The sequence below is a fragment of the Alosa sapidissima genome, chromosome 1 (assembly GCF_018492685.1).
Source record: "Alosa sapidissima isolate fAloSap1 chromosome 1, fAloSap1.pri, whole genome shotgun sequence".
NCBI classification, from domain to species: domain Eukaryota; kingdom Metazoa; phylum Chordata; class Actinopteri; order Clupeiformes; family Clupeidae; genus Alosa; species Alosa sapidissima.
In genome coordinates, this window is record NC_055957.1 from 35,677,394 (window position 1) to 35,694,432 (window position 17,039).

A 17,039-nucleotide genomic window follows, 5' to 3' on the forward strand; every position below is an offset into this window, starting at 1 on the left:
AGAACAGCAACATCACGGCCTCCATGTGTTGTCATAGAGTGGACTGGGCTGCATTATTTGGCCTCAGGTTACTCTACCAAAACTGTATTACCGCATCAGTAGGTTTCATAACTTGGTTATGTTGTAACATTACAACCTTTTGTCTTTTTTTTTTTGTCTCATTAGATATCTGCCTCAACCTTTTGTCCACTGATTTTGAGGCTTCTCTTTCTTTTTTTCCTCTTTTGTGTGTTTCTGTCTCTCTAACTTCTCTCTGTTTTTGTGTCCGTGTGGCATTGCAGATGAGAGGAAGTACAGGTGTCATTTGTGTCCCTATGCCGCTAAGTGTCGTGCCAACCTCAACCAGCACCTGACTATTCACTCGGTCAAGCTGGTGAGCACCGACGCTGAACACATTGTTAATGCCGTGACTGGCGAGAGCAATGAACGCAAGAACTGCTCATTCTATTACAGGTACAGTAGGTGTTGGCACGTTCCCACATACACACACACACACACACACGCGCGCGCGCACGCATGGCACATCGCCTCAGCCACATTCCACTTCTCCCTCTCAGACTCTGAAAGGCTGAAAGGCTCTGTTCATCTCCTTCGTGTGTGGATTTATTTCCCTGTTGTCTGTTTGTGTGTCCCTGCTGTAGCTGCCACGTGTGTGGTTTCCAGACCGAGCTGAATGCCCAGTTTGTGAGTCACATGTCTCTGCATGTAGACAAGGAGCAGTGGATGTTCTCCCTGTGCTGCACCTCCTGCGACTATGTCACTGTGGACGAGAGTGACATCAAGTCACATGTAGCTGCAGAGCACTTGGGTAAGAGCCTCTCATCAGTCACGCACACACAACACAAATTAGCATCATTTCAAACCGTCTCGGAGGTAACCAACGACTATTTGAAGGTAATGATTATTTAACTGATTTATTTTCTAGACTCCATAGAGTTGATGTACTGTAGGTTGTTCTGCAATTCAACCAATTTACTTCCTTTGCATGGTAATATTGTAATATGACATGGTCAAATTTACTGTTTATTGTTGCTGATTGCAAAGCCATTTTAAAAATAGATTACAACAAATATTTCAACGAGCGATTTTCTGTGACAGATTTTATCTTTTCATTCACTCTCATTCACATCCTTTGACAAAGTTGTAGGGCCCTGACGGTTTCTCATACCTGCATTTAGGGACAAAATGGATTAAATTGATTTTAATCAATTGTAGATCCTTCTGAATTCGGTATGTTGGTATGGCCTTTATTGGGTCCTTGATGGCATTGTAGAGATGTTGCAGATGAAATGTGTTTGTGTATTATCATTCCATGAGGGTTGAGTAAGAGCTGCTATGCTGTGGGCACACCGGGGAGTCTTCCTTTCCACTCGTGCTTCTTAGCAGGACAGGTGCTCCCTGCCCAGGAGTGATTAGTCATTTAATCAGTTCATAACATCGTCTGGATCACCTCAGTTGAGTCCTATTCCTCTTATTGATGGCATTATTGTCAGGGACAGAGAGAGAGAGCCTGGTGTGTGTATTTATGTCTGTTTTTAGAGAGAAGAGAGGTGGGGGGGGTTGAGAAAGTGAGGGATTGATATAACATTGACCATTACAGAAGAACAATGCATGTGTATGTGGTTGAGCTGGCATCAGCCATTTTGCGAGCTTCAACAGCCCTTGGGAGCATTGTCCTGAGATGCTCCATCTTGCTTGTGTTCACCCCCCATCTCCCCTTCTCCCACACACATACACACACATGCAGACACTGGGGGACGGATCAATACCGACACTCACTCTTGATTGGTCTCTCCGCTTAACTACAGGCGCCATGGCAATGCAGCAAATGCTGTAACCTTCAGAATGATCCGCTACAGAGGAAGACAACCAGTGCTTTAGGAATTCTTCTCAGGACATATTTCTATTAGTGTATAATTGCCTCTTTCCCAAGTTCATAAAAATGCAAGCCCACATGGCAGAATGATTCAATCAAGACGGAGACAAAGACATTGTTCCTGATACTGTGTGCCAGTATGTCATTGATGATGGTACTGTTTAAGGGGACTTTAGAGGTGTGTTTCCCTGGGTTGACAGGTCTGTCTCGAAGTCCGCTCAGTGAGACGAAGAGCACATCCTCCTCTCTGTCCGCCCTCAGCGACTCTCTCAACAGCTCCGAGGGCGGCGATGCCACTCCCAGCAGTGAGGAGCTCAAGAGTCTCCTGGCCCCGCCCTCCACCGGCAGCCAATCAAGCTCTGGCTCAGGGTCAGACGAGAAGTCCGAGAAAGGTGAGAGGTCGTCGGGGACACCCTTTGGACGCTGCATCAAGCCACTAAGTATTCAAATACAGAAAGGCTGCAGTAGGAAACCTCATTCACTGACAATATATGAAATCAAAAATTACGACAATTTTGAAAAATATGAACTCTGTTTTAGTCTTTTTTGGGTCATTTTTTCATGCAGTGATTATAAAGGCTTTTCATGAACAACTCCAGAAGGTCAAAGATAATGGCACATTTTCAGAAGCATTGCTATGGCAGAGCCTTGAGACTGGGTATTATATTAAGAGAAAGCTGCTGCTGCTGCTGTTTTATCAGCAGCGGTTCATGCCAGCAGCCGTTCGCTGCCAGTTGTACCCCCACAGCAGAGCGTGGCGCTGTGCACCTTTGGGGCTGGAAGGCTGTAATGGCCAGTTTGACACTGGCCCGACCTGCTGGAGGATCCAATGCTGTCCAGTCAGTCCTGAGTGCCAGGAGAGCCGCGGCTGTCAGACGCTGCTGCACCGAGAGGCAGACCATCACCTCCTTAAGTGGCTTTGGCTGCTGGCACTCTGGGCCCCTCTATCCTGTTAGCAGCTTGCACCAGTGTACGGAGGGCCAGCTGGTTGTTAATGTGGACACAGTTAGGAAATACAAGCCTGAGGCCCAGTGCTGGCTTAAGTGTGCAGCCCTCAGTAGTCATAAATGCAAATGAGTCTGAGGCAAAACATTTACGTGTCCACTTCAATCAAGCTAATCGCTGTAATATTGCGCTGTTAGGCCTTGTATCAGTGGCAAAAATTCTGAAATCCCTTCCAAATGACTTGCTGTGTCTTTTTAAATATGGTGACTTCATGCTCAGGGTCTTTTGACGCCATTTTATTGTGCTGCTTAGATGTTTGGAGCAAACACAAGAGCAGCAGAACTGTAGTGTGTTAATCAACAGCGTATGTATAACAGGGTCCCTGCATTCAGATGAGCCTCAACATCACATGGAAGCAGCCCAGTGCCAGGTGCTCTGAGTGGGTCGCGTTAGTGTGATTATAGCCCTGCTCTGGATACTGGTCAGGACCAGGCATGGATCTCATGCAAACACTATCCACTGAATGGGTAGTGGATAGGGGTGTTTCTGAAAATCTAAAACTGTCTCCGAATATCTTTTCAAAGCTGCGTCCTGCTTTATTGGAAAAGACTACTAAATGTATGAGGGTCAAAAGAGAGCTGTTTTGCATTCCAAGATAATTGTGCTGTGCTAAACGTATCAGGTGAACAGGGCGTCCGTACTAATCAGAGGCCCCTTTCTCCCTCTCTCCCGCTGACAGGCTTTGAATGTGTGTTCTGTAACTTTGTGTGTAAGACACGGGCCATGTACGAGCGGCACCTGCAGATCCACCTCATCACGCGCATGTTTGAGTGCGACGTCTGCCACAAGTTCATGAAGACGCCGCAGCAGCTGCTGGAGCACAAGAAGTGCCACTCCGTGCCCACTGGAGGACTCAAGTAAGGAAAGCAAGTACCAGCTGCAGCTTCCCTCTCTCTCTCCTCTCCTGTTCCACCCCCCCCCCCCCACACACACACACACACACACACATTGTGTGCTTACTCACTCGCTCACACAGTAACATCTTTACACATACACACACATGCACACACACACACACACACAAATTTACATCCATCCAATATAAAAATATGAACATTGCCATCCACTGCATAAATACAGTTATACTCCCATAGACTGCACATTATGGGTCTCATTTATGACAATAGATCACAAGCTTCAGCAATATTGCCATTGTAGTTCCACTGAACTACTGTTTAAATCACCTTTTGTATTTGCATTGAATAATATATTCCTTAGCATTCATTTTTTCAGATTATTTTTTTATTTTTAAAAAGAATCCACCCTGTAATGAATTGGCTCTGACTTTATATGCCCAGTTATTGCAGTGGGCAGTAGCTGAATGACAATAAGGATGTCTGTCTCAGCTGTAATGTCCATTTCTGTATCTGTAATTTGATTTTGGCTTTGGACCATTTTCACAGCATCTCCATGGGTTGCATAAAATTAGTTATATGGTGGGTGTGGATTTATGTTAATTGTTTGAACATAACTCTGTTTGTGAATCATAAGTAATGTAGGTAGATATGGACCCAATCTGGGTTTCCATTATGTTCATGAATGAGGCCTTAACAGTTAAAGACACCCCCCCCCCCCCACACACACACACACACTAACTAAAATAACCTAATTACTGCTGAAAGTCAAGAACACATAGAAAACCAGTCTAAATGTACAGTATAAGTTGGTATTTGAATTGTTCAGTTCCAGTAACTGGGGGAATGTGAGTGCTCTTGTGACGACTGTGGGAGTGCTGGTTTGCTGCTGAGGGGCTGGTGGGCGTCCGATAGGCTGCATGATATGTGTGTGTAACAGACGCCCGGACCAGCAGTAACACCCCATCTGCTGAGAGAGAGGTCTGCCAGCAGCACCGAGCTCCAGATCACACTGTTCATTCCCAGCCAGTCCGTCACACACACACACACACACACACACACACACAGACACACATTATCACAGAAAAATCCCTCACTCTCCAATACTGACTGAACAAAATTCTAGGTCCCCTCCACACACAAACATCAACATACACATGGGATGCTACACATGGGATGCTACACATGGGATGCTTGTCAGAATGAGGGATGCCCATAGTAATGCATCTTTTGTTTGTTCCATTGTCAGGGTGTCTATTTTGGCTTCCAAAATCTGTCATTGACATGTCTGTTTTGTCAAGTTCTCTCACACACACACGCACACACAGTGGATCATGTTAAGTCATGTGTCTCTGATGTCATTGCATCATCTATCATTTGCAGCCCGGTGTCATGCCCTCCACCTGTACAGACAGTATTAGTGGTGCTAGTGCTAGACAGAGGGTTAGTGTAGCACGGACTGAGAGAGACGAACAGCATCACATTTAAACAGAAATCCAGCTCGGATCATTTGGAATCATGTGCGTGTCACTGCTACTGTCGCTTTGTCAAATAATTATCAACACCTTATTAACTAAACTGCAGGTTCTGTGTGGTTATTTATATCAACACCTTATTAATTAAACTGCAGGTTCTGTGTGGTTATTTATTTACAAAGTGCAGCGCCTGGTCAGAATCTCTGTTTAAAGCTAAGCGGTGGTGGTTTGGTACATGGATTGTGGAGAACCTTGAGAGGACACTGGTCGCATGGCTGGTCGCACAAATGAGGCAGAATTCACCCGAATGCATGCTGAATAAGAACACGGACACAGCTTCAGCTTCTTAGCACAAACACACACACACACACACACACACACACACACACACTATACATACACATACACACTAGAGTGTGCCTGTGCTCTTTGTTGCCTTGCTGTTGAGTGTGAGTGAGGGTGCAAGGAGTGAGGAGGCAGGAGAGAGGGTGTTAGTGGAGAGAGGACAGGGCCTCTGTTGAGTGCTGGTTTCTCAGGTGATTCTGTTCTGCAGGGTGTGTGAGGCGATTTGGGGGCCAGAGCAGATGAAAGGGGCAATTTAAATGTAAGTGCCACTCATTTCTTCATTTGCCTTCATTTGCCTAAAACATCAATCCCCTTCCTCACCTGTCCAATGTCTCACAAATACACACACACGTGTACACACACAGACTTGCACACAACACACATACACATGATCACACATCATATGTTGAGCAACACATGTGCAGGCATCCATACAGCCATAGAAACATATTCTCATTTCATCTCCACTATGTCTTGCTAAATTGTGTGACTCAATCATTTGTCATGTATCTGATCACCAGATTGAGTTGGTCCAGTCCCTCTGCCTGTCTTCTGTCTCCCTGCTGCTGTCACCTATCTCTTCTTCTCAGTGTGTCTCCCCCTTTTTCTCTTCTCTTCTTCTCAGTGTGTCTCCCCCTTTTTCTCTTCTCTTCTTCTCAGTGTCTCTCCCTTTTCTCTTTTCTTCTCAGTGTGTCCCTTTTCTCTTCTTCTCAGTGTGTCTCCCCCTTTTCTCTCCCCCTTTTCTCTTCTCTTCTTCTCAGTGTGTCTCCCCCTTTTTCTCTTCTCTTCTTCTCAGTGTCTCTCCCTTTTCTCTTTTTCTCAGTGTGTCTCCCTTTTCTCTTGTTCTTCTCAGTCTCTCCCCCTTTTCTCCTCTTCTTCTCAGTGTGTCTCCCTTTTCTCTTCTTCTCAGTGTCTCTCCCTTTTCTCTTCTTCTCAGTGTCTCCCCCTTTTTTCTTTTCTTCTTCTCAGTGTGTCTCCCCCTTTTTCTCTTCTCTTCTTCTCAGTGTCTCTCCCTTTTCTCTTCTTCTCAGTGTGTCTCTCCCTTTTCTCTTTTCTTCTCAGTGTGTCCCTTTTCTCTTCTTCTCAGTGTGTCTCCCCCTTTTCTCTGCTCTTCTTCTCAGTGTGTCTCCCCCTTTTTCTCTTCTCTTCTTCTCAGTGTCTCTCCCTTTTCTCTTTTTCTCAGTGTGTCTCTCCCTTTTCTCTTGTTCTTCTCAGTCTCTCCCCCTTTTCTCCTCTTCTTCTCAGTGTGTCTCCCTTTTCTCTTCTTCTCAGTGTCTCTCCCTTTTTTCTTCTCTTCTCTTTTCTTGTCACCTCTCTGCGTCCTCCTCACATCTTTAGCCTTTATCCCTCCCACTCCTCCTCTCTCTCAGTATACACGTGCAGTCTCTCTTGCTCCTGTGCTACAGGTGTTGGCGTAGTATTGCCTTAAACAAATGTCCCGTGTGTGTCTCTGTGTGTGCATCTCTCACTCAGGTGCCCATTCTGTGTGTACTCCACCAGCAGGCCCGCGGCCCTGGAGTGCCACCTGAAGACCCACTGCAAGCCGGAGTACCGCTGCCGCATCTGCCAATCGGTGTGGGCAGACCAGGCCGAGCTGGAGGGGCACGCGCGTGCCCACCGGCTGGGCAACCACTACCGCTGCGAGCAGTGCGGCTACCTCTCCAAGACGGCCAACAAGCTGATCGAGCACGTGCGCGTGCACACAGGCGAGCGGCCCTTCCGCTGCGACCGCTGCAGCTACAGCTGCAAGCGCAAGGACAACCTCAACCTGCACAAGCGCCTGAAGCACGCCCCGCGCCAGAGCTACAGCTGCAGCCTCTGCCCCTTCACCACCACGCACCCCTTCGTCTTCAGCCGACACCTCAAGAAGCACCAGGGGGGAGGAGGGGGAGGGGAAGGGAGCGCCGAGGAAGGCGAGGCCCAGCAGGGCAGCTCTTGCCTGGGCCTGGGCGGAGGGCGGGAGGCCCTGCTGCTGCTGGAGGAGGAGGCGGGCCTGGGCGGCAGCAGCAGTGGGAGCGGCGGCAGTAACAGCAGCAGCCCCCTCATGAGCCTGTCGGCCTCGCAGGCCCTGCAGTCGGTGGCGCTGTCCATCAGGTGCAAGCAGCAGCAGCGCCAGGGCGCCTCGCCTCTCCAGCACTACCTCTCCGCCAACGGCTTGGCAGCGCCCACACCTCCGCTCCCGGCCCTGGCGTCTGCGTGGTCGCCGCGTGCCGGCTCGCTGGCGTCCAGCTACTACGAGCAGTACAGGAACTGTGAGCTGGCTCACCTCATCCCGCTCACCACACTCTTCACCATGCGCCGCTACGCGCCCCACGGCTTGCCCTCCTCCTCCTCTTCCTCCCCCTCTCCCTTCTCCTCTTCTCCCTGCCTCTCCAGACAGGGGCGCATCACATCCCTTCCTTCACCCAAAACTCCCAGCTCTCTCAAACACTCCTTCCTGGCTTACCTGGGACTGACCGAGCGCGCTAAAACTGTCTGACCTGTTGTCCTCCTTCCACCTTTTTCCTTTCATATTTTCCTGCATCCCTCGACTCCCTCGGCCCTCTTCATGCCTGAACTATTAGGTTAAATAAGACAGTCATCTGTACCACTTAAAAGTGGCTTCTTTCCAATCAAGGGCAACAAATGCCCAAATGCTGGCCAGAAGGCTAGCCACGGTAGAGACAATGAACCATTTATCAAAAAGAGAAGGAAAAAGGCTACATACTGAATGCATTTATATCAAAGCTGCTTTGTCCTCTTGCTTATATCAATCCAATTATTACTCCCTTTTGGTTTGTTTTTCTTTCTTTCTTCTCAAAGGTTTTTCAGAGACCAGGAAAAAACAAAACAAATAGTATGGCGTAATCCTTTTCTTTTTGACTAGGATAAAAAAAAGTAAGAAGAGTTAAAAGAAAAAAAAGAGAATCTGCAAGCGCTATTTTTTTGTGCATTTATGTCTTTTTGCCAAGCATCAGATAGCATGCCTATGTGTTAGAATGGGGTTTGATTTGACATCATGTATGGGCTTTTTGTATGATATAATCTCCCAGGGTGTTTATAGGCCCTGTTCCCCAGCCAGTCCATGAAAGAGACTGCTTTCTATATTTAACAAAAAAATGTCCTTTCTCCAAAGCCACGCCTCAAATCACGCACTTGATTATTTATCAGATTGTACATAGTTTGGCATTTGTTTGTTAGGTGGGTTATTTTTGGTCACTTGGCTTGGGTTGTTTTTGTAGATTTGGTGAAACCAAACACATTAACACTAATCTCACCTGTCTTATGGGCTGCCCCTTCTTTCGTAACTGCACGGTGGAGGAGCTGCTTTTCTCCCCTGATGGTGCCATGCTGGTGCCAGACCCATAGAGATCTCTGCCACGTGTGAAGCCTCCGGGGTGGTTGGCGGCACGCTGTAGCTAGTGATGTTCCCGCCATCCCTGAAACCCACCAGTGGCTGGTATCAGCAGTGGCATGACTAAGGCAGTGCAGAGACCATCGACGTGACCTTAAAGATGAGATGTGGGTCAGGAAAGCTCCTTGCAAATAGGTCATGTATTTAACAGAAAGCAAAGCTATGTCTACATTTCATCAGATATGGACTTTTTTTTTTCCGTGGAGGTGACTGGCAAGTCAGGGGAAACTCTGCAGACCCAGTCACCAAAGGCCGATTTAATGGTGCTTTTTGGAGGTTTTTTGTAATTTTGTGTAAAAAGAACTGTTCCAAAATGACTTGAATGAATGTATTTTATTTTCCTTTGGGTTCAATGTTAAAGTGATACAGAGGTAACTGGACTGAGTGTAACGTGAATTTGAGGATTGGAGTATATTATTGGTGGCCTTCTGTGTCTGGTTCTGTTCATCTTTTTGCATATTCAGTTTTTGTGTTATTTTTGGAATTTGTACTGAGCCTTTTAAAAATGTAGAATATGAAAATAATGATTACCTGTACTAACAAAAATTGAGGAATCATTGAAAAATGGCTCCAAGTGCAATGTGGATGCTGCCATTTAATGAGTTAATGATGATGTATGTAGAAGCTGGGCAGACATGGTACTGTTTTGACATCCCCCTCTTATATTTGAGTTGTGAATGTACTTCATCACATTTCAGAGACAGAAAGCACTTAGGCCCTCAAAAGTCTGACGTTTTGATGCCACCCATACATAAGCATGGTGACAATGTGTGGTCCTGATGATGAAACAAGCTGATCAATATGCCTTTCACCTGCTTTCTGTTGTCATTTTACTTTTGTGAAATGGAAGCTAAATTGAGACGTGATTTAATTGTTCTTGTTGAAGGGCAAAACCCATAGGAGGAAGACTCTCCTGCCCCTGACTCCTGTCTTTAAACTTGGAACACAACAGAGCCCAAATTAAACATCAGAGGTTAAACCCCCACCCACCACCACATCCCTGGTCCATAAAAGTTGCCAGGCTAAATTGAGATACGCCTTTTTTGCACAGTGCCGAAAATGTTGCACGTTTGAAAAAAGAGGAATCTATTTCTCAGAGCAAATAAAGAACATTTGACAACAAAAAACACAAATAATTGGAGCTCTCAGTACTGGACACTCCAAATGAAAGCAAAACATTTAACTTGGGTCATCTTTAAAAGTAATCCTCCATATCCCCACCCACCTACCTATCTATCCTCACAATGTTTGGAAAGTTTCTCAGCAATTAGCTATAAATTACCTCATTAATTAATGGTCAGGAATACAGTGTCTAGAAATGGAGGGTTGTCATTCTATGCTATTAGTCACTGCTAGTTTTATATTTCCGAAATGCTGTAAGGTAAAGGAATAATCACTGGCAAAGTGCCAATTTTAGTTGCAATTTTGCCTCCTCTTGGGTGAGAATAGGAGTGTTATTGGATGACCCTTGTATTATCATTTTCCCCATGTATATATTCTTTCTGTTGATTATAAAAATGGTGGCGATATTCTTGGTGATTGAGTTGAGTTACTGAATCAGTTAACAAGTGAGGATATGATGGACATAAATAGTCACTCAGTGACGACTTGACCCTTTTGTCATTTTTTAACCTTTAAAACTTGTGTCTATGTTCAGCATGCAGTTCTGGTGCTATGTTGTAACAAAATAAGGAGTTCCACTGCTTGATACAAACGGCTCCTTCTCTACTCATATGTTCTACCCCAGTGCCACTTGGTGGAAAGAAGTGGCCTGAGGCCCCAGAGGACACAAGTCAAACTTGGCTCTCTGCGGTCCATTCTGTGGACACATGCATATAAATCCTGTGTGTCCTTTTTTGGAAAAGCCTACCTTTTGGTTCTTATTCTTTTAGTCAGTCTGCCTTCAACAACTACCATGTCATGGTCAAGCCAACAGAAAAATCATGTCATGTTTCTTTTTGCCCTCACTCTGTTCCAGCACGTGCAGAACATGAGAATGGCTGTGGTCTAGGACAGCGCGTCCCAAACTTTGTTCTCGGCGTACCACCACCTACATCCTGACTCGGCCCTCGTACCCCCACCATCAGACACATAGAAACGTAACACATTCTATTGACGCATTCCAGGCATCATGTTTAATTAGCCGCCCTACATGATAACAAATAACAAAATCAAAATGTGCAACTGGTCTATGAGCTCTCACACTAAAAAAACAGTGTGGAGAACAACATTATGAAACACAAAGAACAAAGGAACATAGGCTTAAGATTTTTTTATTTTTTTATTATTTTAAACACCTTTCCGACATTGCCCTTTTCATCTCGGTACCCCTAGTGGAAGCTCGTGTACCACTGGTGATGCACGTACCACAGCTTGGGAATCCCTGGCCTAGGATATTCTTAAGCTAATCTAATTTTAAGCACTTCTTTTAAATATTTTGCCTGATCATAAGCAGCATCATTCGGCTACTATTTTTTATATGTTTGTTTTCCATTACAAGACTTACAAACTGCATGATATTGCTCTCTTGGTCTCTTTTTGTTCTAGTTCTTTGCACTTATGTTGTATCCTCTCAGTACTAACTTACTGTAAACATGGTTTGCAGTTGACTGCGTAAACAATACTGCATTTTCAACAGTCCGTTCGCTTAGCATTTTTCGCTATATATTTTATGACAAGGCTCAACTTTTTTTCTATTTTGTTCTACTTTTGGCACTTGGTGATACAAATAATTGGTATATGCTGTAAAAAAGCTTTTTTATGACTTCATTCTTAAGGCTGTACAGGGTTGTTTGTGACAGTAACTGGTAATTAGACCATTTGTACTTTTTATTTGGTTTTGTATTTGGTTTGGTTCTATGTTTTGGCATCCTTTTATGTTCCGATTGCCAGTTCTAAATGTAACAGAATTTGAAAGTAAAGCTCACATCAGATATTACACTGAATGTCTCGTGTCTGCTCTCTTCCTATGATGATTCTAACTAAATGTCAAGAGTGATAAAACCAAACATGAATGAAAAACTATTTTAGCTATCAGTTAACCTAGAAGCATTTCTAAAAGGTGTACTTTAGTTCTTTATAAAGCCAAACAGTCATAAATTACTGAAAACATTCACTAAGACAGTTTGTATCTTTTTGTGCTTCAAGTTCTTCTGCTTTACAAAATACATACATAGTGCCACATTCTTGTCCTAAAATTCAATACCCTCGTTAAAGACCGTCACAAGCCACCATAACTGCATTGGTGTGTGTGTGTATGTGAGTTCAGGCTTTCAGAACAAGCCAGAGGTGGGTCCCACCTCCTAATGAGAACAGATGAAGCAGAGACAAAGCGTTTGCCAGCATTACGCCATCCATTCATCTCCATTAGGCCTGTGAAGCTGCACTGCACCTTCAACCTGAGCCTCACTGGAGCTGCCACACTCCTACAGACAGGGAAATACACTGCACACAACAGTCTGGTACAGGCAGTGGACATAAACGTACCCTACAGACAGGCAAATACACTGCACAAAACAGTCTGGTACACAGGGAAACGTACAGAAGAAACCTACAGACAGGCAAATCCACTACACAAAACAGGCTGCTACACGCAGTGGACATAAACGTACCCTACAGATACTGTAGGCAAATACACTGCACAAAACAGTCTGGTACACACAGTGGACATAAACATGCAGAAATCACTAGAAAAAATGTATGTACAGTATATATACAAAATCACACATCAGTAGATAGGATGTTATGTGATGTCTGGGCCAGTCATTCATTCCGCAATATTATACATCCATTTTTTTACTGATGCAATACTGGGAAATAAACCGGTAACCCTAATCCTAACCTCTAACACTAATCCTAACCCTAACCCTAACTCTAACCCTAATCCTAAACCTAACCCTAATCTTAACTTGTTATGACAAAAACTGTCACTTAATAACAGAAGCGTTATATCATAATAGTTTATTACTTGTTTATGACATGTTCATCACAGTGTTGTCACTCTTATGTCGATACTGTCAAGTAAAGTGTAACCAATAAACCTCTAGTTACTGTGGTACTGTGTACTGTCCACTAAAGTCTGTGACATGTCATTGCCTTTAATGAGACCCTCTCTTGCAGGTTCTAAAACATCTTAATCACTTCAAAGCAGAACCATAGGGACCACAGAGCTTAATGCACTTCGGCCAGAGCAGTTGTGCTGATTAGCCAGTATGTATCTTGGGAAGGACACACACACACACACACACACACACAAACACACACACTATCTAAAAAAAAAAAAACGTTTTGAAGGCACTATCTCACCCATGTTCATACCAACTTATACTAATAAGACAAAATCATCTGAAATCTGTGCTGACAGAGTTCTGCATTAACTTCAGTGTAACATTTTCAGCTCATGATCTGTATGAAGATGCATTTCTGGATAACTGATACAACATAAACAATGGTTTGTGGATGTTGCTTAATTTAAATGAAAAAGCCTAACTAAAGCTTATTTAACCATGAGTACAATTCTAAACACAAAAATCATTGGGTCAGTTCAACACTCCCGCATGTCACATGACTGCTTAGGTCAAGACACGTTGCTCATTCACTGACTTTGCCCTTTAAATTAGGGCCCAATGTATTATTTTGGATACATGTTTTTGTTGATATCTATATTAATCACTCGCCATTCAGTAAATATCAACACAGGTAAGTATTGAAACATGGTGAAGTAAAGTCAGTAGCATTGCAGTATTTTGTAAACGTCAATTGGAAGTACCCATCCTCACATTCATTCAATCAAATGAATTATTTTGGTTTGAATGTATATCAACCACCTACTTAATTACAAATAAAAAACATTTTAATACAATAGTTAATAGAAGTTATTTTGTCATCTTATCACACTACTCATAAATACATTATCATAAAAAGCCATTACATAGACAATACACTACCAGACATATTTCAATTGGACACACACATAGAGGAGGTCTTACGAAGTTACACTGGGACAACTTTGGACATGTTTGTTTGTTTTATTTGTTCCACTAAAATGTTGTGTGGGCACATGCCCAGCCAAGGTCAATGAGCAGGATACCAACAGGTCAGTTATTTTTAGCTGTGAGGGGGAAGTGTTGACATAGCTAAATACCTCCTGTGTAAAGGTCATATAGTAAATCACACTTACAATGGCTTTTTGGGATGGCTCACTGCATCACTACTGGGGCCTTATTGTTCTTAGAAGATGGAGATATGACACCTCAAGCATCATAGCGGTGAAGACACACACACATACAGGCACACGCGATTATTATTATTATTAGTAGTAGTAGTAGTAGTAGTAGTAGAAGTAGTATGTCACAGGCAATAACTGGATAACTGTTGGCAGGGAAAATGCTCTGGACTGAAGCAAACATTGTGACCAGATTCTGAGGGGAGCTGGTAACTGCAAGACTATAAATGTATACATGTAAATACATTTACATCATATATGAATGAAGTGGTTGAACCAAGATATAACACTAAAATGTATCATGTTGACGGACAACAAGAATTATACAATACACAACAATAATACTGTAATAATTTCCACTGAGGTCAGCACTCGGGCTTTTCTGAGCCCTTGCCTTTGTGTGCGCGCTTGTCTGTGGTTGGACAGCGAGGTGAGTTTTTCTCGGCATCGCTGTGGCTGCAGCTGTCTGCTCAGCACAGACCTCTGACACCAGCGCATGAAAGTTGGCAGCAGACGATCGATCGGCCGTTGGCTTTTTTGTTTGTAGGGTTGAGGCTGGCCCTGGCTTCATTACACACCAAGTCCAGCCACAGGGGAGTCTCTCTCTCTCTCTTTTCCTTCCTCTCTCTCTCTCTCATTCATGTCTCCTGTGTTTTCTTCATTTACACTGTCTCAGTACCTATTTCTCTCTCTTTCTCTCGTTCCCTCTCTTTCCCTCTCTTTCTCTCATGCTGCAGTGGGCATTTCCAGACCAGAGGAGCTTCCTACTGTTTGCCAAAAGTGTAATCCCGCCATGACCCTGAATGACCCCACCTCAAGAGGAAAGCTGCTTAGAGGAGGGGTTTGAAGGGAGGGCTGCATGTCTGCAGGAAACCCCCAGCTGCCTGGCTGCTTCTGCCTGCTCTCCCCGCCACCCCCACCCCTCCCCCTCCGAGTCCCTCTCTTTCTCTCTTTCTTTCTCTCTCCCTTTATAGCTCTCTCGTTCTTGGTCTCCTGTGTTGGCCTGCAGCATCAATATTTCCCAGGCTCTCTCGCTTCACCTCCATGCGGCCAGGCCAGGCCTGAGTGTGTGAGGAGGCACTGCGTGCTAAGTGAAGACAGATCCCCTGCTCTTGTCTTGGAAGAGGAAAACAAATGGAGCAGGGCATGGAAAAAGACGGCACACAGTGAAAATTAGAGCTGGTTGGAATACTCCAGGAGGAATTTCAACAAGGAAAAAGGAGAAAGAAATACCAAGCTCTGGAATCGATTATCTCCTCACAAACATCACACACACAGAACATTTGGTGGATTTTGTTTCTAACTGAAATTCCTATCAGACATTGGGGTTCACCCTCTGAGGAGGGTAGCTGTTGGCTCTATCCTCTTATGGGGGCAGTGTTTTCTGTACATTTACCAGTGAGCAAGTATCAATCAATGAGCATTCCTGAATGGTGTGTGTGTGTGTGTGTGTGTGTGTGTGTGTGTGTGTGTGTTAGAAGAGGCGAGAAAAGCAAACAACATGGCACATTGTGGCCAAAAAACCCCAGAAAGCAGAAAGATTGAAGATATTATGTGACACAAACAGCAGTGAGTAATCGTTAAACAAAGGGGGGCAGTTGGACAGATAATCTGCACCATATCTAACTCACAGACGGGGCATAAACAAGACAAGTAGGAACATGCATTTCCTGTCAGCCCTGACCCAGCTAACCTCAACCTCGTCAAACCCCCCCCCGTGGCGCGATCCTCCACTGTAGATGAGGCTAGGATTATACCACCATGGCACAGCAGGGGGGTTGACAATTTGGAGGTGCAACAGAGGAGAGGGGCATGGGGCAGACGGAGACGGAAAGGAGGTGTGTTTTGATGTTAACACACTGCTTAACATTAGAAACATATTGTAGCACACACAACCCTGGACTGCACAAATGATATTAAATGTGGTGTGGATACATATGTGTGTGGGTATACCTACACTCACAATTTAAAGCCCAACCGTGCCTAAGATTGAAAAAAAAAAATCAATTGAGACACTGACAGTGAACCTCAGCATACTCGAGGGTTACCATGGCACCAAAGCCCACAAAGCAATCGCGGGGTCACTAGGTCTCCATGGATACGTAATCATCAGCTGAAGCATAATAACATCAATACCCCATTGCACTGCAAAGCCACTGACAGGCAAACAAACCATTTATTTTCCTCTCAATCTTCTTTTTTTTGGTAGTGTGTATTTGAGAGATTTTTGGTAGTGTGTATTTATGAGTATGATTGGCTACAGGAGGGAATTTAAATGAGAGCACGAAGGTTATTTTGATCAGGCATCTCATGGTCTCTTGATATCTCACACAGCAGCATATGCTTCTTGTCCACCTTTGATCGACTACCCTGACACTGCCCTCTGTATCACAAGGGGTATGGGGGTCAGATGACATAAAGGGTATGTCTGGGGGTATCGCAGAGCCTCCAGGTGGCAGCATTGCACCTCTTTAAGTTATTCTGCAAGGCTGACCGTGAAGAGGAGATGGCTATCTGGGTCAGGACTCAATGTTCTCAGTCACACAGTCTTTGTATTGCTGATCTTCAGATATGAAAGAAAGAATGATATGGTGCGGGTGTTTCATAACAACTCATACATTCACCAATATTTTTTTCATTTATGTTGAACAGAGAGATTTGTATAGGTTTGTTCCACCTATTGTCTCTCCAGAGAAGATGAAATGGCCTTGAAAGAAAGAACGAAAAAGAGCTAAAAATATAGACTGTTTTTAAAAGGCCTTGTGATTGCAGTTATTGGAAGCCCTTCCAAAATCACTTAAAGCCCTCTTATAGCCTCTCGTCTCCAATTAAGATTCTGGGAATTCAGCCATTAATGCTGATTTTA

The 17,039-nt window shown here is 44.4% G+C and overlaps 1 protein-coding gene across 6 annotated transcripts in view; it reads left to right on the plus strand.

The window, feature by feature from the left end:
* znf827 (zinc finger protein 827) overlaps positions 1–9,758 on the plus strand; it is a 47,473-nt gene extending 37,715 nt beyond the window's left edge. The window contains exons 10-15 of one of the 6 annotated variants that reach the window (XM_042097567.1): positions 282–453; positions 642–808; positions 2,077–2,268; positions 3,561–3,738; positions 5,764–5,814; positions 7,029–7,149. In XM_042097567.1, coding sequence (XP_041953501.1) covers positions 282–453; positions 642–808; positions 2,077–2,268; positions 3,561–3,738; positions 5,764–5,812 — 758 coding nt within the window. In that variant the 3' untranslated portion in view covers positions 5,813–5,814; positions 7,029–7,149. Of the gene's footprint in view, positions 1–281; positions 454–641; positions 809–2,076; positions 2,269–3,560; positions 3,739–5,763; positions 5,815–7,028 lie in introns of all 6 variants that reach the window. The other 5 variants (XM_042097587.1, XM_042097576.1, XM_042097535.1 and 2 more) reach the window with 5 other exon arrangements.
* Positions 9,759–17,039: the final 7,281 nt, after the last annotated feature.